Source organism: Epinephelus lanceolatus, chromosome 14 (assembly GCF_041903045.1).
Source record: "Epinephelus lanceolatus isolate andai-2023 chromosome 14, ASM4190304v1, whole genome shotgun sequence".
Lineage (NCBI taxonomy): Eukaryota > Metazoa > Chordata > Actinopteri > Perciformes > Serranidae > Epinephelus > Epinephelus lanceolatus.
The window spans coordinates 13,697,465-13,719,398 of record NC_135747.1 but is presented as its reverse complement, the minus strand read 5'-3'; the positions used below and the strand labels follow the sequence as shown (position 1 = coordinate 13,719,398).

General features: G+C 39.1%; 1 protein-coding gene across 7 annotated transcripts in view; it reads left to right on the top strand.

Annotated features, from left to right (window-relative positions):
* The window catches only part of LOC117251034 (partitioning defective 3 homolog B-like), a 266,671-nt gene that overhangs the window by 59,709 nt on the left and 185,028 nt on the right, over nt 1-21,934 (top strand). For all 7 annotated transcript variants that reach the window (XM_033616998.2, XM_078174376.1, XM_033617001.2 and 4 more), the window contains 2 exons: nt 7,937-8,031; nt 19,098-19,168. In XM_033616998.2, coding sequence (XP_033472889.1) covers nt 7,937-8,031; nt 19,098-19,168 — 166 coding nt within the window. The remainder of the gene's footprint in view (nt 1-7,936; nt 8,032-19,097; nt 19,169-21,934) is intronic.

Here is a 21,934-nt window from a genome sequence, read left to right as displayed (position 1 = left end):
CTACCTGATGATGTGCCTTGATTGGTGTGGTGACGTTTAAATGTAACTGGTCTCTGAAATTATGCATTTTCATTTTATTTTAATTTGTGTGAATTCTTGAGCATGATCATATATGAAAATAACTAGTTTTATAAATTATCAAAACAATTGATTTTTAATGAAATCTAACCATTTGGCAGTACCTCTGTGGTCAGTAAGATGGTGCTTTGAGGCCCACCAGTGGGCTGCAGCTTGTAGCAGGAGTATATTATTACAGTAATATTCCTACTTTCATCTTCCCCTTGCAGTAGATATTAATTCCACATACTATGTATTAATATAGAAAAAAAATATGTATCTTGCATCTATACTGCTAGATTTGACAGAATTGACATTTGATCTTGTATGACCTTCCTGAGTGAAGGGGCCTTAGCTGTATGATCCAGACACTGTTAAGACAGGAAGTTTAGTCTGTTTCTGTATGGTCGCCTGTCAGCAGAGATTAGTAGAAATGTGTGACTGTCACGGTAGATTAGAGGTAACGGAACTCTGGAAACTATCACTGTCAGTGTGAGAAGGTCAGATTTAGGCCTCTCTAACAGTGTAATGTTTTGCCCCTGACTCTAACCACTTGTTTCGTTTTTACTGTCTATACTGTACAAGTCTCTGTAAGTCTTTAGCTCAGTGTTTTTGCTTCTAATGTCTTTTTCTCTTGCTCTCTTTACCTCTTTTCTATCACTATTAACTAGCTCACATGATGTTTCACTTTTTAATCTCCATCAAAGACTCAAACAGAGTCAAAAACAGGTATAGCAGTGTTGATGAGCACCACTCATTGCTCAAATGTTTAGTGTTGACATAATCAGCATTAGAATTGATAGGGAATACCATACAGTTTTTCCTTCAACGGTAGTTGTAGCTTTACTTTTTATCATGAGTAGAATCTCTAGTGTAATGAAGGGGTTGTAGAAAAGTGTCAAATGTTGTACATAGTTATTTTGACAATGTTCAAAATCAGCATTTTCACAGAACACATTGTGACATGTCAGAGTAGGAAAAGTGAAGTTGTGAAATGATAAAATGAATGATGGCTGAATTCTACTTGGCAGCTTTAGTATAAGGTCCAGTGTGTAGGATTTAGGGGCATCCATTGACATAAGTAATATTCTGAGCTATGTTTTCATTAGTTAATTGTCACCTGAAAATAAGAATAATTTTGTTTTCGTTACCTTAGAATAAGCTGTTAATATCATATATGGAGTGAGTCCTCTCCCAAAGAGTCCCCCATGTTTGCATTTTCGCTTCTGCCACCATAGTTCTCTTACACGCATGGCACATGGCAGAAGTTAAAGCTCTGCAACCTCACCACTAGATGCCACTAAATCCTACTCAGTGGACCTTTAAAGGGTCTTTGTATTGTTCATGCTGGCTCAGTGTCACACTGTCACAACTCACTGGAAAACTTTAGTTGATTGACACCATCGTTAATGTTAGTAACAGCTGTTCTTTTACTACCGTTACTACAACAATGAGATATTTTATTTATTTGCTTTAAGAAGATATTTCCCATCTTTTTTGAGAAAATTATGCAACATTTGTTGATTATTAAACGTACAACACTCTTTAAATATGTGCAGTGTAACTGAACTGATGCAGCCTTAAAAACTAGGAAAAGACATTTAAGCTATTTTATTTTATTAAAACTAAACAAAGGGTAGTGAGGATTTCTAGATGATAAAAAATTTAACTTTGCATTTTGCAAGGCCAGTCCGGTAAATATAACTGATGTTGGATGACCTATGGGCATATAGACAGAATAGTATCACTGTTTTTCCCTAGATGGCCATCGGTATCTATCTTGATTCACCATAGAACATGGCCAGCATTTACCCACATACAATGAGACATTTTGACTAGAGCATTGCTGGTTTAGAGTCTTAACAGGCCTACTTAAGTCTAATACTGGCAAGGTGTTACAGCAAAGCAACATTTAATAGCACTGAATTAAATTTTATTTAAAGGCTGCTTTTTTTGTCTTACCTTTTTTCCTATAGATTTTTTGTGTTCTTTAATCTTCATTCATTTCAATCACTGTAATTTCACCTTGACATATCCACATCTTTGTATCGCACTTCATTCCCTTCATTTCTTTATCTGTTTTTTCCATCTGTTTCTCATTTTTATGTCCTTTGTCCTCGATCCTTTTATCCAACTTTCGTTGTCTTTGTTTGAAGAGATAAATTGATTAGGAGTTTGATGTAATCCATACCCCCCAGCCAGGCTTAAGAGCACCAAGGGTCCATTTTGTGACAATCAATATATGACCCTGCAAATATCATTTGGCATGTGTTCTGAGTAGTCCACTCATTCAGAGGTTCCCTCCACCCTCACCACCACCTTTCTCATTTTATTCCCAGTGGACCCATACAGGCTAACATGACAACGTTCTTAATGTATATATGGATTGATGGGCCCTATGAATGGGGGTGGTAGATTTGAGGGTCGGCAGTGCGACACACAGAACGTAATAATACCTCCAGCAATAAATGTTATTTATTCGGGTAGCTTTCTACAGTGTTGACTTTTCTCACCATTTCACTGTTTCTTCAAGCTCCAGCAGAAGCAAAGGCAAAAGTGTGGTGTGCTTCATCCATCAGCTTCTCTTAAATGATAATTTTATGCAGTGGGCTGATGAGATGTGAAGAAGGAGACACTATCATATGTTACTTACATGCACACAGAGATCTGCAAACCAGACACTTATTAGCCATTTGGACGCATGAACACCAGTGTGTTCACTGAAGGGATATAAAGGAAGGGATCATACATTAACTTCTCACACACTCAGGCTTTCAGAGCTGCTCCTTACAGGCATAATGAACACATGGAGTGCTGCACATGTACATCTCCAAAAACAACATTCAGGAATGAACTTTCTGAATGAACTTTCTGCGGCAGTATGTAATCAGAAGACATGGACATATATATACACATAAGTGTCTCGGGCTGTGCTGGCTGATGAGTTTGGATGATGTAGAGAAGTAGTAATGAAACCATTATGTTTCATTACCATGGTGAATATTTTAGGTTCGTGCTTTCTTCCTCATTGTTTCTATTTTCTTTTGACTTTTATCTCTCTACTAAATATCCGCCGCCCACTAGTCACACCACTCTATTGCCCTTTATTTTATTTTTTTTAACAAGATAAAAATGATAAATGTACCTGAGTTTCCATGGAGATGGTTATTTAACTAACCGAGGATACTTGGACATGCAGAAGCCCCATGTAGCTTCTAGGGCTGTACCCAAATATTCGGATATTCGAATATTTGTTTCTATGGGTAGGTATTCATTATGAAAATTTGGTATTCAATATTTTTTTTTTTTTTTTTTTAATTTAATTTTATTTATTTATTTTTTTTTACATATTTTTTTGTGCTAAATGTAGTTTTTTGTTGTTGGTAAATGTAGGTTATCAATAAAAATCAAAACTTTTAAATTGCATTGTTAAAAATGTGAAAATATAGTATAGCCTACCAACTGAGCTTGTGCGCATGGCACGCTTGAGCGCATCCGTCTGAGGCTGTGGATCAATGCCAAGTTTTACCACTTTATCACTATTCCCTTTAACTTGTAGCTGTTTTTTCATTATCTTTTGAATTTAATATGAATTATGAAACCGTTTTTGTCAACGTTTGTTTCCCCCATTTTGTACAATAAATTATTGTTTAAAGTTTCAACAAGTTTCTTTTGGAGTGCGTGACACAAGTGTGTTTTGAAAACGACCGCGGACTGTCACCTGCTCAACGCATCAGTACCTTCGGATGCCATGACAGTAATAGATTATAGATTAATAGATTATAATATTAATGTCAAAATATCATTTACAGACCGATTTAAGAGACGATCACTGCTGCCCGACTCGCAGGTCCATTTGCGGGTCCCGCGGGTTACGGGTCGACCCGTATAAATGCTGTACACAACAGTAAGGCTATAGACATTATATTCTATTCAGGCCGGCAGAACCAGCAGCGCATCGGCTCTACAGTGCACGGCACTGCTGATTAACCATTTTATTGCAGCACAGAGTGTCTGCCAGCAACCAATTACTTGCGGAGGCTTCCTACAACTTGTTTCAGCTGTTCCGATTTAATCAGAAGACAAATTAAACAGGATGACTAGCCAATGTGAAAATCAAAAGAAAGCATAGAATAATGTACTGAAGGAGACTGTTGTGCCATCACATTTTTTTTGTGGTTTGAGAGCAAAGATCCAGTCGCCGCTGTGCAAAACTCCGCAATACAGTTAGGTCCGAAAAAACCCCGGAGTTGAGTTTCCAAAATGTTGCGACCAGGCACCAGACCCTAACCAGAATGCATGCAAGAGGAAGCTACAAAAATCGTGGACACACTGCTGAAAAAATGCAAAGTAGCGGAGTTAAATGCCAAGCGGACAAAGCTGGAGTTGGTTTTCACTGTCATATTCTCAAGTGATACTGTTTACAAACAGTAGCTGACAATTTCTGCATAGTATACCTTTAACTAATTTTTTGGGAAGCATTGCATTCTCAAAAAGCCTGCCCATTAATTTATCAATCAATCAATCAATTTTATTTATAAAGCCCAATATCACAAATCACAATTTGCCTCACAGGGCTTTACAGCATACGACATCCCTCTGTCCTTATGACCCTCGCAGCGGATAAGGAAAAACTCCCCAAAAAAACCCCTTTAACGGGGAAAAAACGGTAGAAACCTCAGGAAGAGCAACTGAGGAGGGATCCCTCTTCCAGGACAGACGGACGTGCAATAGATGTCGTACAGAACAGATCAGCATAATAAATTAACAGTAATCCGTATGACACAATGAGAGAGAGAGAGAGAGAGAGAGAGATGCAGGTAATGACAGTAGCTTACAACAACATTATTGAAAGTAATAATATTATAGTTATAGTTCTGGCTACTGTGGTACAATATGTTGAAAGTATGTATTAATATCTGGCAGTATACATGTGTGACAATAGTCATATGTGTATAATAACAGTAGAAGTATGACTAATGACTAATGATGGCAGCAGCAGCAGGAGGAGGCATCTGGCAGGACCACGGCAGCAGCACAACCACACACGTCATGCTGTTCAGGCACCGCTGCGATATGAGTTAATCTGAGAGACAGTGGAGCTCAAAGGCTCCGGAGAAGAAGCCGAGTTAGTGACATCCAGAATGGCCGAGTTAGCAAGATGCAGTAATAGAATAGGAGAGAGAGAGAGAGAGAGAGAGAGAGAGCCAGAGAAGGAGAGAAAGTGCCTGGTGTATTATAGGGGGGTCCTCCGGCAGACTAGGCCTAAGTCAGCCTAACTAGGGGCTGGTACAGGGCAAGCCTGAGCCAGCCCTAACTATAAGCTTTATCAAAGAGGAAAGTCTTAAGTCTAGTCTTAAACATGGAGACGGTGTCTGCCTCCCGGACCGTAACTGGAAGATGATTCCACAGGAGAGGAGCCTGATAGCTGAAGGCTCTAGCTCCTGATCTACTTTTGGAGACTTTAGGGACCACGAGTAACCCTGCGTTCTCAGAGCGCAGTGTTCTGGTGGGATAATATGGCACTATGAGCTCTCTAAGATATGACGGAGCTTGACCATTTAGAGCTTTATAAGTTAACAGTAGGATTTTAAATTCAATTCTGGATTTTACAGGGAGCCAGCGCAGAGAAGCTAAAGCAGGAGAAATATGCTCTTGTTTCTTAGTTCCTGTTAGTACACGTGCTGCTGCATTCTGAATTAGCTGGAGAGTTTTTGAGGACTTACTAGAGCTTACACTGATTGTTGGGATGTTGTGTTTTTTGTTTGGAAAACACACTTTGACTTGGACTGATGTCACCGGCACATTGCATTGTAGAGAGGAAATTCATTTTGTCAACCTAACAAAGTAAAAATACTCATGTCTCCTTACTCTTTCTTCCTTATTATGCTTTGACACTCAGAAAAAAACACGCACAAGCACCTCTCTGTAGTGTGCCATGACTAGCTTAAGGTCTGTATCTTGTCATCTAAAAGATTATTATTAGACATGAATTTCGCTGAACTATGACTCCATCAAAAATGAGCAGTTTTAAGGCCGTTTTATGAGTGTGTGTACACGTGTATTGTGCATGTGTCAGAAAGACTAGCTGTAGATTATGAAGCCGTACAAATGCACTTTCTCAATTTTCACTATTTTTGCATTATTCTTTGTCTCTCTTGGTGCTTTTTCCCTCTCCGTAATATCTCTTGTTCCATTAACAATATGATAGGAAGTAGTCACACTGTGTCATAATGGACTGACAGAGAGCCAGGTTGCGCTGGTTTTTAACAGAGCAAGCTGGAGGGGAAAAGAGCACAGCTTGAAGAAATACAGCATATCTAATGTAGATTAAAACTAAAAAGAAAGAAAACAAAAAGTTTTTTAGAACTGGGGGTTAAGGCCATGTTCATATTGGGTACGGTTGACCCACTGCTCAGCTTTCACATTAGTAATGTTGTTCTTTACCCGCATACCCTTGCGTCATCACCCTACGTGACATTATTTTGTTGCGCTACAGTGTAGAAAAGAACGCTAGAGATGGAAACTGCTGCCATGGGGGCCGTCATCAGCAGGGACTGGTGTAGCAGTGAGGTGAAGAAGTAAGCTCCTAGCTGGAGGAGGAGTTGCTGCTGTCTGGTGCGCAACACTCTGCCTCCTGCCATAGCTCAAACTGCAGGTTGAAGGCAGCAGTGAAGCCGGATCTGGGTAATCAGTCATAAAATTAAACTGTTTCATAACTGGTTAAAAACTCGTTTTAGTTGTGTTTAATGGCTGCCAACTTCTATGTTATGGTACAGTCAGTACTCACACCTTATGTGTACCTCACTGGAGTACACATGAACCATACTCCTTTTCAAGTGAACTCAGGCACGGATTGGTGTACCTTGCCCGGGTACAGTACACAGGATTCACACAATTCAAACGAATTGGACTTAAGGGTCAAGTGTACTCAGATAAGGGCCAGGGTCCCTGATGTGAAAGCCCCCTACAATTCTTGTAGGTCATTCAAGACTCACATTCAGATTGTTTTTCTTCAGTTAAAACAATCTTTTTCAACTCGTCCCAGCTATAAAACTACATCTGTAAGGCTGTAGTGAAATGCCTTACACACTGGGGGCGTTTTCTTTTCATCTTATATTTTTTTTGAACTGTTGTTTTTGTCTTGAGTACTTTCACATAAAGCACAAAAATTATGTGTTGAAAAAGGCTTTGTAGTCTTTTTTTAACCAAGGTTGATTTTTCTGAGCTTTCTCACTGCAAATAAAAACATCGGCCAATCACATTCTGTGGAATAACAACACAGATGCTCCGTAGTCCAAACTTAGAAGGCGAACTGTACTGCTTCCCTTTACCTTCTTACTTCATTCAACCTTCAACCTTGAAAAAGACAGCTCATACAAGGTCCACTTGTTCCATTCTTACCTTTCCATCAAAAGACATAGACATATACACTGCGGAACTGTTTACCAGAGGAAACTCAAATTCATTCACAACATTTTGCTTAAAGAAAAACTCAACTGCACAACTTACAGTACCTTGTGCTATACAGCATCTTACCTTAGACAGATTGCCACACGCTGCTCAGGGTCAATAGGATTCTTGTAGTTGGTCCTCTGCCTCATCAGATACAGTGCTTGCATCCCCAGATGGACCTCAAAGTGGTGTATTTTTTGTAAGAATGAGCTGGCGTGAATCTATGTGAATCTTGTATTGAACAAGTGTTGCAACTGAAAATTTTACATTGCTGTCGGTATGAGTAGTTTTGATGCAAAATATTCTCAGGCAAGTATTTTATATTTTGTGTGATTTATTTGTCTTGTAGGCCTCAATTAAAAAACACAACATTCAAGGCTACCTGCACATATGAGATGTGTTTGTGTCCTTGTGTTTTCTACAGACACCCCCCTGTTGGTGAGAAGCAGCAGCGACTCAGCCCTCAGCCCCCAGCCGACAGAGACCGAACCCTCCCTCCATGAGGACACCACGGGGATGGTAAGACCCTGAGGCACTTTGACAAAAAAAAGACACACAGACACATGCAGTTTGAAACACACCATACTGTACACACATCTTGCGCACATAACATTCACAAAGAGGAAGAGCAACACATAAAAATGGTCTCCCCATGTGGTCAAGTACACAGTTGCGATGGTGAGAGCCAAATGGACACACAAACATTTTTTTGACAATATAATAAATGTACTGCTCAGGAAGCCAGCTTTCATTTCTAAATGTATGTAGTAGACATTGCTGAAAAAATTTTTTTAAAAAAAATTATGCTCACGCACAATACATTCATTTTTAATTGTTTCCTTTTAATATGTTTTACTATTTTTTGCCCCAGTAGCAACACAATGACCTCACTTAAAGGACAACTTCGGTATTTTTCAACCTGCGCTCTATTTCCCCATGTGTATGTGTGCGTATGATTCATGGGTACCACTCGTTCTAAAATTGGTTCAGTATTGAGCCACGGAACGAGCTAAAACAGTAATGGGGGCAAATGCGTCCAACATAAAAGTGCTTTTTTTCGCCACTGACCGGTCCAGATTGCCAGTGTTATCTCTGTAGATAGCATATTGTAGCGGCCCTGGGGCAGTGGTGAGTGTGAATGAGTGGAGTCAGCTGTCAGTCAGTGTTGGAGCAGAGAGGCGGATGGCGTCCCTGCTTGGTATTGTAAATGATTATGTGTGTATGAAGTGTGTGTTACTCTAGAAGAGTCAGAGGAAGGAGTCTTTTACGTGCTACCCCCTGGAGTGTTACCGGAGTTTTTGGAGTGCTCAAATAAACGGGCCTTTTTCCCGAACACAAGAACAGGATGTCGCGCAACACCCCGTGAGTTACAGCTTTCACAGGCTGCCTTTGTCGGACGGCGAGATGCTTAAGTTGTAGCTAGTTGTGCTACAAATGGATGCTAACACTCCTCTCCAGACACTGCGCCTTGCAGACCATCGGGTCTGCAGTGCTCACTTCTCCCAAGATGACTACTGCCAGCCGAAGAAGAGAAGACATCCATCCTGAAACACCTCTTCCTCAAGAAAACGGCTGTCCCACGAGTAGAGAGAGCTACAGACACAGTGGAGCAAAGCTCGTGACATCACACAGCCCAGAGGTAAGGGAAAGGCTAGCATGCTATTTACAGAGATAACACTGGTGATCTGAACCAGTCAGTGGCGAAAAAACACACACTTCACACACACATACTCATTTACAATACCGAGCGGGGACGCCCTCCGCCTCTCTGCTCCAACACTGACAGCTGACTCCACTCATTCACACTCACCACTGCCCCAGGGCCGCTACAATATGCTATCTACAGAGATAACACTGGCGATCTGAACCAGTCAGTGGCGAAAAAAAGCACTTTTATACGGGACGCATTTGCCCCCATTACTGTTTTAGCTCGTTCCGTGGCTCAATACTGAACCAATTTTAGAACGAGTGGTACCCATGAATCATACGCACACATACACATGGGGAAATAGAGCACAGGTTGAAAAATACCGAAGTTGTCCTTTAAGAATGGGGAGGACATCATGCACGTCCCTCAGAGGAAGACTTTTAATGATTGCTCTGACCCATTCAGCTTTTGTCAAGCTTCAGCATTGGGCAAAGGTACCACTGGGGCAGTAATAACTAAAGAATCTAATTTAAACATTGCAATGAAATTTACTGTGCACATTCATTCTCCCCAGAGAGCAAACCCTTAAACCATCAATCCTATAAACTTTTCTCCAGTGTCAAGAAAGACTCTAAATGTGAGAAACGTGTCAGAATAATTGCATAGCACGGACAGCACCATCTACGGGTTTCAGTTGCTTAGCAGTACAAAAAGATTGTCATATTGGCTTACTTAAGTAATGCAAAGTATAGTGCCTTTTTATTAACATTAATAAGATAATAATTTCTAAGATGTGTAAATGGAAAAAGGATTTGCATGAATTTTCTTTCATGTCTTATGGTCAGCTTTTCGGTTGTGTTCTAAGAGGTTCACCAGCATTTGTAAGATATTGATTTAGTGTGATGGATCCTCATGGACACTATGAGCTTTACTCTGTGCTATTGTAATCTAATAGGCGGATCATCATGAAAACTGCTAAGTACATTAGTACTCCCAAGGGGATAAACACTTTGATTTTAATGACCCCATGGCCTTTCAGGACGCCACTGCTGGTAATGCTCAGACCATAGCAAGTTGTTGTATAGTCTTAATGTTTTACTACCTACAAATGTATTTCTCATTGGAATTACTAAATTTCTCCCTCTGAGTCTGTGAAGGCCATTGAGAATAAATAAAAGGTACTTCCCGAAGTCAGATAAAAACTAGCGGTGAATTGTAATTGTATTGGTTTATTGTACAACATGTACTTAAGTGTGGCTTGAATTACTGTCCCTGTTTATTATATATAATTCATACAAAAATTTCATTAAAAAAAGTGTGAATACATCAGTTTTATATGAACCAAACGAAAAGTGAATCAAGTATCAGTACAAATAATATATATAATATATAATAAAACAAGTAAGAAGGAACTTTTTATCCTTTTTTGCCACAAGTGAAGTTCTGACATGTGCCAGCAGTGTGTTTCTGTGTGTCATGGTGTATGTGTTTAAAGGTCAGGGGTGAGTGTCGCCTGTGGTGTCTTCATGTTCTTTCTAATCCAGACATGCTTTATCACATCAAACTTCTCTAACAAAGATGGATGACTCTCTCCATTTCTTTTCCTCTCTTTTCATCCTGTTTCTCCTCTTCTCAAAAGGTCAGAGGGCAAACACTTGCTCCTTTCTCCTTTTTCCTTCTCTGCTTCTTCGTCCCCCTCCTCCCCTCCTTCCATACCTCTGCTCATCCCACTTTTCCATTTCCCCTCTTTTCCTTTCTTTCTTTGGTCCAAGTGGTGTCAAAATTAATAATTTGGGGTCCATGTCTAACGTCAAGTCAACACAAAATTAGTTATTATTGAATCACAAACCTACCTTTCTTTGGTTTATCATATCTCATGCTTTTTTCTCTTCTCTACAACAACTGCAATTTCGTAAATGCTTCCAAATTCCCAACCCTCTGGCTACTCTATTTTCCTTTACTCCTTCTATCAAGACAGTTCTCTCTAATCAATTGTCTTCTTCTATTCTTTCCAGCCTCTACATTTGCTTTGTAACTTTTACCTCAGGGTCTGATGTTAAACCCTTGATCTGTGTTGTCCATTCTCTCTCCTTTGAAGCCAATATTTATTTTTTCCTGCATCTTCTGTTGCCTCATTTACTGTGGAACTAGTGGCTTACTCCATATCTATTCATATTTCTGTCTCTAACACCACTCTGTCCATGTATTTATTTTCCTTCCTATTCCTTCCTCGACCCTTTCTTTGAGTTCCCACTTTTGTATCTGATAGGAGGTAGGAGACAGCTATGTAACATAGTTATCATCCCCGAATGTTTTTCTGTCCACTCTGTGGAAGGAAAACACCAAATACTCCTCTGTTCTTCTCTCCCACTCCTTTACTGTACCTCCAGTTACACATAGATGCAGTTTTGATTACTTGCTATGATAGTGTTACCATTATATAGTCCCTGTGGATGGTTGGACACAGTAAATCCCCCAGGTTCACTGGTTAAAGACTCCACACCTGATTGGACTCTTGAGTGGTGAGCTCTCTTCTCCTGAGATTGCTCACTGGACAAACATCCTATTTTATCCACACTGTATTCCCCGAAGAACAACCTGTTTGCAAGGCTCAGTTCTTTTGGGGAATGTGATTGTTTCTCAGAGGTGGCCAGTCTCCTGCCTTCACCTTGCTTAGGCTGAAAAGTAGTCGTAGTAGTTGATGCTGTTGGAAGGGAGATGGAAGGGCTGCATTGGGAGGAACAGAAAGCAAAGTCCCCTGTGTACTAATAACAGTGAATTAACATGTTTACGACTATACACAATTACATTTACCACAAAGTGTAACAACAAAATGCTGGTTGTATTCTGTTATGTAGCCCAACCACACCTACTGAGCTTAAAACCTAAAACCTGTCATGTGATGATCCACCAAAAAAAGACCTGAATCTGTTCTGATTTGCAGCCTAGAGTGACATGAAACACGTTTTAGCAGAAAAGAAACCTTGATACACTTGTCACTAATAAATATAAACTGCCAGCACTAATCTATTTACTTTCATTTCCCTGTTGAAATGTAATCCAAAGCTTAGGAATGTAGATCATGTTGTTCTGAGCCCACCTTCCACTCCTTACATCTTAGCTCTGTTTTCACTGCACGCTTTCAGTCCTGTGGCTGTCAATAAGAAATATTACTGGGTGTCAGTTACACAGTAGGCCTGTCCAGACTGTGTTGCGTCTGGGTGTTTTATATGTTGGTGTGCCTGCATGATGGCATGCATATATGTTACCTCAACCACACCTGCTGTGGACTCTCTTTATTACAGGTCATGCTAGCTCCTCAGGTTTCTCTGCTGTCTCATTTTACACATAATACAGCTTTGATCAGCTTAAAGTAGCCTTAGTTCTGTCTTGAATTAAAACTAATGTCACATGGCTTTGTGCTGGTTAGTAATCTACACAGTGTTGTGTTAAATGGCTATCACTGTTGACCGAAACTCAAACCATTACAGCTCTGTAATATAATGGGCTGACCGTTCGTCCCACATAGCAGATTTTTCACATAGAGTTCAACACTGGTGAACTTTGACACGTGAATTAGCTCATCCTTGAGGCAACAGAGGAGATCCAAAATGGAGGAAGCTATTATATTAGCTGTGTCACTATTTTTTTTTTTTTTCATCAAATGCTCCTCAAAAAGATGTAGCATGGTTAAAGTTTGTTTTGAAATAGAAGCTGATGGATCATATAAGTTCCTACTGCACTGTGTTAACATGTTGTGCAGTTAGTCTTGTGAGGTAAGCAGCATTCACCATGGCTGTGCTACAAAGCTGCAGAGAGATCTCCAAGTCAAGGCATACATAGTTTAGACATACCCCTCTATAAGCCTATCCTCTTTACATAGCAATTATTAACAGAATGACACAAAAACACAAATTAAGTTATGTTAAATTGGTTAACATTATGTGGGAAAAAATTATTTGACTTTTCTAAAGAAAGACGGAGGGTTTGAGTCACCATCTGCTGGCCATTTGACAGCTTCAGCTTTAAACAGGATCTTATCAGCTTCCATAATCAACTGTGGTGACTCTGTCACAATCAACCTCTTTACTGGAAAGTTTTAGGAATTCCAGTCCCTGTAACTTTTGGAGAACCTTGTGGACTTTTTGTGGTCATTGGCGTGATGGGCCTATTTTGATGTTCAGCATCAGATAGTAATCTTTTAAAGAGTTATCTGCGTATAAATGCAGAATCTGAAGGCAATGGGTTAGAATTTTGGTATTAGAAGGGGTCTGATTTGCATCAGTAGTCCGTTTGTGATCCAGGTGGGATTGACCAATCACGTTTGTGCAGGCTTCGGTTGCATGCCAGTCAACAGTCGGTATGGAGAGCAGAAGAGGCTGAACATATTGGCCACAATGCATTCTCAGAACCCACAACAATTTAGCTTTATATTAGCTTTTTTTCATCTGCAGGTATATGCATTTATCTGTTTATAAAGCATCATGACAGTGCATATAGCATTTAACATTGCTAATTACACTGTAAACAGTGACACCAGACCGATAACCGATGGGTTCTGAGATTGATCATTGATCAGACAGTAATTTTCCCCTGTTTAAATTTGCTACTGAAGGGAGACCTCATGGCTGATAGCAGTTAGATCCTTCCTGCTCAGACCTCCACGTGTGTTTTAATGTTTTAATGTAGGCTTACCATCCGAATTAAAAGCAGTAAGAAAGCTACAATGTTTTATTTTGTTACTTATGTAAACTGTATGCTGAAGAAATGTATAGGAATTTATACTACACAGAATTTCACTATCATGTTGATACTACAATTGAGTGATTATCTTATATCCAGCAAGACATCAGTTTTTTCAACAGATATGTTTTGTTTGGGAGATAAAAGGAGTATTCACAGTGGAGATGAATAAATTACATTGTTTTAGTCCAGTCATTAAGTATCAAAAATCTTCCTTTACTGTTTTTCTCTCTCATCTCGCTGTCTGCTCAATACTCTTTAGTGCTTCACATCTTCTCTCTTTTTTTTCAAACTTCTGTTCTGTAATTACCACGTGAATGTTAAAGTGGTGAATGACGCCATGACTACTGTAAATAAAGGAATTCTCTCTCTTTTGTTCTCTCTCCTCTTCCTCATACATCATTTTGTCAGTCACTGTCAGTCTTCATCTTGTCCCCCTCACTGTCCCTCACTCTTTCACTTTCACACACACACTTAAACCCAGTCACTCGCTCATAGGTCTGTCTTTTCTCAACCAGCCAGGTTCAGATGGAGGTAATGGCTCCAGGTAATTGTTCAAATTGTCACTTGGCCTTTTGGTGAGAGCGATGAGGGAAAGAAAGTACTCTTCTTGCAGTAATTCTCTGTCTTTCTTCTCCCTCCATCTCTTCTTCTGCTCTCTGTCCCCCTCTCTTTATTTAATTTCAATCCTGCAAGATTTACTGGTACAGCTCTTCCGTCCTAAATGCCAGGCACAAATGAGTACAGTAAGCCACAAAATCACTCTCTCTTTCCCTCTTTCACTTTCTCTCTCTCACACACACACACACACACACACACACACACACACACAGGGTTGTAGGTTAATTACAACGTGTTAATCAGGCTGGGAGTATTTGTTCTTACCTAGAATACTACTGGGGCTAATAAGGAGGAACAGCACTTATTTATCATGCTATACCTGTGTGTGTGTGTGTGTGTGTGTGCATATGTTTATGCTTGTGTCATGGCTTTTGCAGCATGTGCCTGCATGTGTGTTTTTCAGTGTAACAAGTTTATGTGCCTATACATGTGCATATGCAGGGTTTTTAAGTGAATGCGTCTGCTCTTTGTGTTTGCATCTTTCCTGTTTCTCCTTGTGGTTTCTCCAATAAGTAGTTGTATAATTAGACAACTGAACTCATATACATGAATCTGACAGGTACTAAACAATGCAGTAACATAACAGGAAGTCGCTGAATTCACAGTCGCACTAATGATGGTTGAAGGACGTAAATGTCATGCTTATAGTATGATCATAAAAACGTGTCACATTGTCTGTGTTTCTTTCGTCCTTAAACCAATAAATTCAAAAGAAGTGAGTCCTGTGAATAAATTGATAGTTTTTGTCATTGTTTTGAAAAATTAAGTAAATTTGTTTGCTAAAATATGAATATGAATGAATATTTTCCAGTCTTTTCCCTCTGTTCAGACTCAGGCCCTCTGACAGAATATTTATCAAATCACATATTCACTTCAATTCATCAGGTCGCTACATCCCCAAAGAGATAGTTCAAGACCTTAGGTTTATCACTTTTACATACACACACGGACGATGTACACAAACACACACTCAATGTACACAACATATGCACAAACTTTCCAGCATGGATTACTATTAATTTATCATACTCACTCTGGGAGCGTTTTCAGGGAACACTTAGCTTGATTAGTTATTCAGTAATTAGTAATATCACTAATAGTTCACTCTTTTTATCCGCTTTTAGCAATTATTAGATTGGACCGAGAAGACCAAATGCTGACGGCCCATTTATTATAAGTGTAGTTATTCAAGGTAGGATTATCCGTCATTGAGTTAAAATGGAAATTCTGCTTCTCTATTCTCCAGTTTTTGGAGGGCCACTAATGCTCACAAGCATCGATTGTGATGTCCAAGGTCGGCAGACTAATGTATTAATTTATTCCCTACAGTTGTCCTCGATGTAATAAATCTTTGTCATTTACTATGTGTATTTTTGATTTCTTCTCAATAAAGCATCCGGTCTTTACTTTTGAGGCAATATAGTTAGTAATTACTGAAACTCATGACAGAGCTGATCAACCTTGAAACATATCCATATGAAGGGTTTTTGTTTTTCATTTTTCAATGAATTTTGCAGCAGTTCATTAAAATAAAAGCAATGTAAAGTACATGTAATTGCTGGAAGTATTCAGATGACTAGATGAATCTAATTAGTATAATGTAATTAAATAAATGACTTAGAGAAAGTCTACTCTTACTTTACCATTCAACAAATGTATATTTTGCTATATTATCTGTGACCTCGTAAGGTTAACATGAATAACGAGACACATTTATTTGTTCAGATTCATTTACTTGTTGTAAATTACCCTTTGATAAGTAACATACGTTGCTGGCCTTTTTAATTAATGTGTCATTCTTCCAAAGAGAGAAAGAGGGAGACTATTTCTACATGCAGTTATTAAATGAGACATACAATTAAGCACCAAAGACTTTCCAATTAATGTATGAGTGGCTGTTGTTATGACAAAGAGGTTAGGATAATTAATGTTACCTGTCATCGTGTTCGTAATTAAGCTCACATGACAACATCTGCAGCTAGGCCAGACTAATTGATTTCCAAACCACCAAACCCTAAACATATGGTTACAGTATCTGCAGTGTGCCATTCATTGTTAAGTCTCATCTTACCTTCATTCACTTCTTCTCATTGGCTTTATTTCTTCACGTCTTCAGCTATTGTTTCTTGACCTAATCTGAATCTCGTCAGCTCTCTCTTTTCTCTCATCACTCCTCTGTTTCGCTCTCAGCTCTTTCTGTCTTTCCTTCCCTCTCTGATTCCCCGACAGGTGGTGTAGGTCATATGGCAATAGGGTGAGGGGTCAGAGGTGAAAGGTCATGTTGAGAGTCCATTAGTGCCTACTACTAACATTGAACCTTATTGACCTGTGTGTGTTTGTCTGCATATGCTCACACAAACACCTGCACGCCTGAAGTCAGATATCCACATGCTCGTATGAGCATGCACACATGCGCAGCTTTGAACTGAATGGTAATTCCAGTTATTTTGCCAGATGTTCTGATAACGGTGCTCAAGAAAAGGTCAGTTTATGTATATGGTGCAATTCCTGCCAAAAATGCAGTACAGTAAGTGTGTTACATTCAATTTAAATTGGCTTTAATTTAGAAATAAAAGAAACTGAAATCAGAGGTCGGGGAGACTGTAGCTCTGTGACAAATATAAGGTTTGCTTTTATTAACAAATGTATTTTACTATGTCTTTTTCATCAACATGGTAATAATTTTTAAATATAGCACACATTCTTTGAAAACACTGTCAACAAAACTCAATAGCTCTGCTAATAACATCCTAATGCATAGGATTTTGCATAGTAAAATATGGTATATCTCAAGCAATATTGTTGCGTATGTAATATTTCTTTTTTCAGCTGCAGAGCCCCAGACCAGCAAGTCCAGTGTTTTGGGCTTTAACTCCACCTAAATTAAGAATTCAAATATTTCATTTCCATGGCCTAGAAGTTTAATCAATATCGGTGAACATGAGTTACTCTCTCTCAAACCCAGAAACCAATGAAGTAAGTCTAAAACTTGTGATTTCATAGGGTATAAAGTCAGGAGCTGCTCCATAGACATTGAATGGGAGCCTGATTTTGTGGAACCACAGGATGTTTGTTCTCTTTTTAGCACCTAGATGAGCTTTATTTTATTGTAGTGTTCTCAGGTTTGAAACAGAAAAAGTACCTTGATATCAAAATTTCTCCCTGGGTAGTCTCAGTGTCATCTTTAACATTTCTCCCCATTCATTGTCTATGGAGCAGCTCCAGACTTTATACCTTATGACATAACAAATACAAGTTTTAGCACTCTACCTTTTGGATTTGGGAGAGAATTGTTCATGTTTACTTATATTTTTAAATGATCTTAGACCATAGAAATAATGTACATATTTTTGGAAATAGACGTAGTTCCCCTTTAACATGGCTGTGACCGTAGTAGGACAGAGAGCTTAATGGTGTAGACCTAGCTAATAGACCACAGCTAAAAAAAGCAGTACGTTTTTGTGTGCTAAAAAAAATAAATCTTATTTTAAAACATGGATATTTAATCCCAGGAATGCATTTTAAATTTTCAAAAAGATAGAAGCATCCTCAATGATTTTGCTTTGAAATACAGAAGCTAGTAGAGAGGCAGCTGGCCTGGAGGTGACGTCAGGACTTTGGGTCCCTATAGGCCAATTAAATCAATACTTCTCCTGTACAGTGTCCAAAAATTGAAAAGAATGAATGTCCAAAAAGTGTCTACAAACCTTTATAAAGGTGGGATTTGTTGCAGGGCTGTTTTGTGTGATTGTATTAAACTGCACAGATATTCATTAAACAGTGTTAACTCTGAGGACTCAGTGATAGGAGTGATAGGTTGTTGCAAAAACACATACATGCAGTCATCCACACAAGAATGTGTACACACAGACACTGTCACATGTGAAGATGATTCATCAACCCTTTTCTATTGGGCATGTAACCTCATCCCTGTGGAGCTCACCTCTATGTGTCCCTTACACAGACACACACACACACATACACACTTAATGCAAGCCCTTGGTCTTTGTATTAAGTAATTATTACAGCTCCCTTGGCTCACATTTGAAGTCCTCTTTCTCACACCTCTCTCTCTCTCTTTCTCTTGGTTGCCATGCCCATTGACAGCATTATTTATTGCTGCTTGACAACACTGTCGTCTTGCCTTCACATATTAATTGGTATTTTTACATCATCCATCCATCAGTTTAGCAGCTCCTTCACTCATCACTTCACTCATCAATTCATCCATTCCCTTTATGTGCTCCCCTGTCTTTCAAATTGCAAAGACTTACTTGTTGAGCTTCGGCTTTCATTTTGGGTGTAGCTTATTAAAAGCGAAAATCAAAACATGGGGAGTTTCTTAATGCCTCCACTTATTCACTAGTTTACAGCTTTTTGTTCATTTAAGAGATTTATCAGTTAATCCATCTGCATGTCTCTGAAAATCCTCGATAGTGCTCTTTTTTTTCATTTGTCCAGCGATGAAGTCTTCCACTTTTGACAGATTGAAAGCGCTGTTGTTGTTGTTTTGCTCTTTTTATTGTCTCCAACTGACAGTAAAAGGAAGGTTCTCTGTGTGTTTTCCCTGCAGGCAGCCAGTCCTGCTGTGGAGAGGCCAGCAGGGGTAGACCGACCTCAAGGCAAACACACCTTCAATGGCAGGTCAGTGTGTTTGTAGTTGTTGTACTGTCGTCCACCTGTTTATGTTATGTAGTCATGAAGATAGCTTCTGCATTTGCGTATTTGTCTACATTCATGTTTGTTGATGGTTATGTGTGTGTTTGTGTCCTACTTTCCCTTCATTAAAGCTGTATCCTAATCCAGATCAAGGCCCTTACAGATATAGTTAGTGTAAAGAAGCCCCATCATTAGCCCACTACAAAAGACTGCAAAAACAGGGTCAGGGTCATACACACACACTCTCACACTCCCAGAATGCACATAGGCATGTGTAGACTGCCACGCACACATGGCTTCAAAAATAAACAGCTACAAACACGCTTGCAACTATTTTTTTTTTAACAGGCAGACACAACTGAACACAGAACACACATGCATACACTAATGAGGGCTGCCTAATGAAGTGGTATGGGTGCAGAATGCCCTATGTCTCCTGTGGGCTTTGTAAGCATGTGTGTGTGTGCTTATTTTGCCAGTGTGTTGGGCTCACATATTCTAACACAAAGTGAGTACAGATCGTTACCATACATGTAGCAAACAACATACCAGGCTCCAGTGAATCGGTTTATGAATAAGGCTTTACTCAGGTTCAGATGTATGATGTCCAGAACCAATCCATAAATTCCGGGGTTCCTTTTTCCATGTTAGCGTAATCCTAGCTTCACTTAAGGTTGCCCTTGCATATTACTTCAGTATCCACATTTTCCTCCAGTATTTAACCCAAGCAGCTACCTCAGGGGCTGGATAATGAAGCCAACACGTATGTGGTAAAAACTGCAGTTCTTTAAATGGCCCCTTGAGGCTGGCTCTAAGAGTGAGTCCGTTTGTGACTCACTCTTCGTAACTTTAATCCTACTCGAAAGAAGAAATGAAAAATATAAAGGATGAGTTGGCTGATAACTGCCAACTGAAGAAGCAGCCAAGCCACCGTGCCTTTCATACTCAAACAGAAATGTATACAAAAGTGTGTGCCAGATACATAGAACAAATAAACACACACTGATACTCACTGTATGACATTAACATAAAACAATGAATGCACGTTACTTATCGCTGATTATTATTAAAAAACAACAACAAAAAACAGCTCATAGAAAGACTGCGTGCTCTTACTTTCACATGCGGAAATGACGTCATCAGCTGGGTGATCACGTGCTATCCGAAGATGGCCGAGTGATACGAGTGCATTTTCGTTCAGACCGGCGGAAATTTTGTCTCAAAAATCCGTGTGTGTAAAAAGCAAATCCACACGCGTAGAACTGAGATCCACAAATGTTTTTTCGATTCACAAATAAAAACTGAGTTCACAAATGCCTGTTGGAAAGTTGTAAATGTTAGGAAGATATTCACAAATGCTTTTCATTTATTTGCAAATTAATTTAATGTATTCACAGATATTTTTTGTATTTGTGGAATGTGTTTTATATTTACAGATTACACATTTACACACAGATTGTCGATCTGTTCACACACATAATCATGAAACATGTGCCGATCAAGAAGTATTTGTAGATCACCCTCTGTGCATTTACAGGTATTAATGAGACAAATCTAACTCCATACAATCACCCATCTTATGTGTATACAACTAACTTAAATATGGATGTTGAACCAGGAAGTAGCCTTGCAGTACGTAATTTTGCAGATTTTTTTTTTTTAGTTTACCATTTAGATAATGTGGATAAAATGCTGATTGTATTTCTTATCGTGTGAGTGTTTTTCCCTGCTGGACTCTGCTGTGATTTTATCCGTGTCACAAATAAATGTTGCAAAATAAATAAATGATTACATAACATATATAATGTTAATAATTGTGATGTGACCCCAAAAACATTATGTCCTGATCCAATGGATTTTTCCATTTGTGGCCCCCACACAAGAGAAAAAAAACTAAATGTAATTTTAATGTTCGTCATTTACTCGATGTTATCCAAAGGTCTCTGAGGCTGAATAAAAACAGAGTTGTCTTCCAATAAACATACAAAACCAGTGTATCCACACAACCAAAGCAAGGCCAGTCTTTGCAGTAGCATGACTAATATGAAACCAAGGCAGTGAACGTGTCAGTTGTAAATTTGAGAAAGTAGCTGTTACGTCATTGATCAATGTGCCCCTCTGTCTGACAACCTCGACCCCCGTTAATGGAAAGTGTATTACTCTGTGTTTTTGAAATCAGCAGGTCAGTATAGGTGTGCAATTAATCCACAGTTAACTCAGAGATGCTAAAACAAAATAATATGTTAACCTGTAAAGAGGACATGTAGGGAGAGAGACTCATGAAAAGGCTGTGTGGAGAGAATAATGTCTGACCTCAGCCTTAGCTATTGTAGCCTTTCTCCATAGCAGCTGTACCCACAGTGCACAGAGATCACATCAGTCACGCATGCGTATTCTTGTACTGCTATCTTTGAGGACCCTTATTGACATAATGCTTTGAGGCCAAAATGTCCTTACTTTCCAAAAATGTCCTCACTTTGTTGGTTAAAGGAAGGTTTTGAGCAACACTATGTAGCAAGCACAACTACATGCACACACTTTAATACACTCATATTCATCATGCACTACACACAATAACCCTCCATGCAAGGTCTTAGCAGTAACTGAATTTTCTTGTGCATCTTAGAAGTTATGTCACGATCAAATTATGACATTGCATGACTGACACACAGCCCTAACACCTGAAATAATGATGAGAAGAAATTTCTGGTCAAAGTAACTAAATATGAACAGCTGAGTGGAAATGTATCA